General features: G+C 62.7%; 1 protein-coding gene across 1 annotated transcript in view; it reads right to left on the bottom strand.

The window, feature by feature from the left end:
• The window catches only part of PCYOX1L (prenylcysteine oxidase 1 like), a gene marked incomplete at its 5' end in the record, with an annotated part of 2,126 nt that extends 1,042 nt beyond the window's left edge, over nucleotides 1-1,084 (bottom strand). The window contains 3 exons of the mRNA XM_009702656.1: nucleotides 370-510; nucleotides 609-820; nucleotides 910-1,084. Coding sequence (XP_009700958.1) covers nucleotides 370-510; nucleotides 609-820; nucleotides 910-1,084 — 528 coding nt within the window. The remainder of the gene's footprint in view (nucleotides 1-369; nucleotides 511-608; nucleotides 821-909) is intronic.
• Nucleotides 1,085-1,315: the final 231 nt, after the last annotated feature.

The following is a 1,315-nucleotide window of genomic DNA, read 5'->3' on the forward strand; positions in this document are numbered from 1 at the left end:
GGGCAAAAAAGGACGGGGGCAGGATAGCTACCCAGCGATCCAGCCCTTCTGCTGTGCTGGATGGGAAGGCAAGCCTGCAACAAGGATGGTGCCATAGAAGAGACCCAAGAGACCTAAGGAGTGAGAGGAGAACCTCGGGGCTGAGGTCTGTACTGCAGGGCCCCCAACAGATCAGGCAAGGGGAAGAGATGGACAGACCCCTGGGCCCTCACCCAAATGCTTTACGAGGACTAGGATGTTCTCCAGCCTCCCAACATTCCCCCTCTGCCCCAGCATCCCCATGCTGCCATCACCAACTTCCCGCCCTGGTGCACCCAGACTACACCCAGGCCGGGGGGCACCCAGAGCAGACCCCGTGGTCACGCTCACCAGAGCTGTGCAGAGAGACGCCCGTCACCCTGGCCGGGATGACGTTGGCTTTGGTCAGCTTCAGCAGACCTGAACACACCAATTTGTTGCCTCCTTCCACTGCCCAGGTGCTGCCCTGGGCCCCCACCAGCGACATGGCTCCTGGGGAGAGGAAGAAGAGGGTGGTTCAACAGCCTGCCCGCAGAGGGGACACTGGGAAGTAGAGTCACACAGGGAGGAGAGGAGGTCTCCAGTTTCACCTGCGAAGGCAGGCACCAGCACCGACTGCCCGTAGCTGGAACGCAGGACGGCCGCAACGACGTCGTCCACAAAGCGCTGCGTGACGCCCACCTCCAGCAAGGACTCGGCCACGGAGCGCTGCGTCATGTTGATGAAGGCATCACCCCCCAGCGAGCGCAGCAGCTCCTCCAGGCTGGAGAAGGCGTAGCCGTGTGCCTGGTACTTGTAGATCCTGGATGGAACAGGAGCACAGGGCACCTGGTGATGCCCCGGTGCCGGGGAAGACCCCCTGTGTCCCCTCAGCTCTGTGGGCTCTCCTACCTCATGAACTTCTCCATCACCTCCTCCACCCACATCTGCAGGCGCAGGAAGCTGATGCCATAGTGCCACCAGAGCCGGAAGAGGTTGAGCAGGTACCAGTCGGTCTCCTCCAGGACAAAGTGCTCCCCGCTGAATATGGCACTCTTCCCTGGCACCTCACGCCGGTGCTTGAGGCCTGCAGGGAGCAGAGGGGCCCCGGCCCCGTGGGGCTCGCAGACCTCCCTGGGGCTGGCCAGCTGCTGGGAAAGGCCAGTGCCAAACACCACCCCAGGAGGGATGCGGGAAAAGGCGCTCTTGGAGGAGCATCAGGGAGTGTGAGACCCCAGGGCACTGGGATCCTGTACGTTGGGGCTTCCCATGGACTTGCTGCTGCCCTACTGGGACAAACCGGTGGGAGTCTGTGAAC

The sequence above is a fragment of the Cariama cristata genome, unplaced genomic scaffold (genome assembly GCF_000690535.1).
Source record: "Cariama cristata isolate BGI_N322 unplaced genomic scaffold, ASM69053v1 scaffold33486, whole genome shotgun sequence".
Taxonomy (NCBI): domain Eukaryota; kingdom Metazoa; phylum Chordata; class Aves; order Cariamiformes; family Cariamidae; genus Cariama; species Cariama cristata.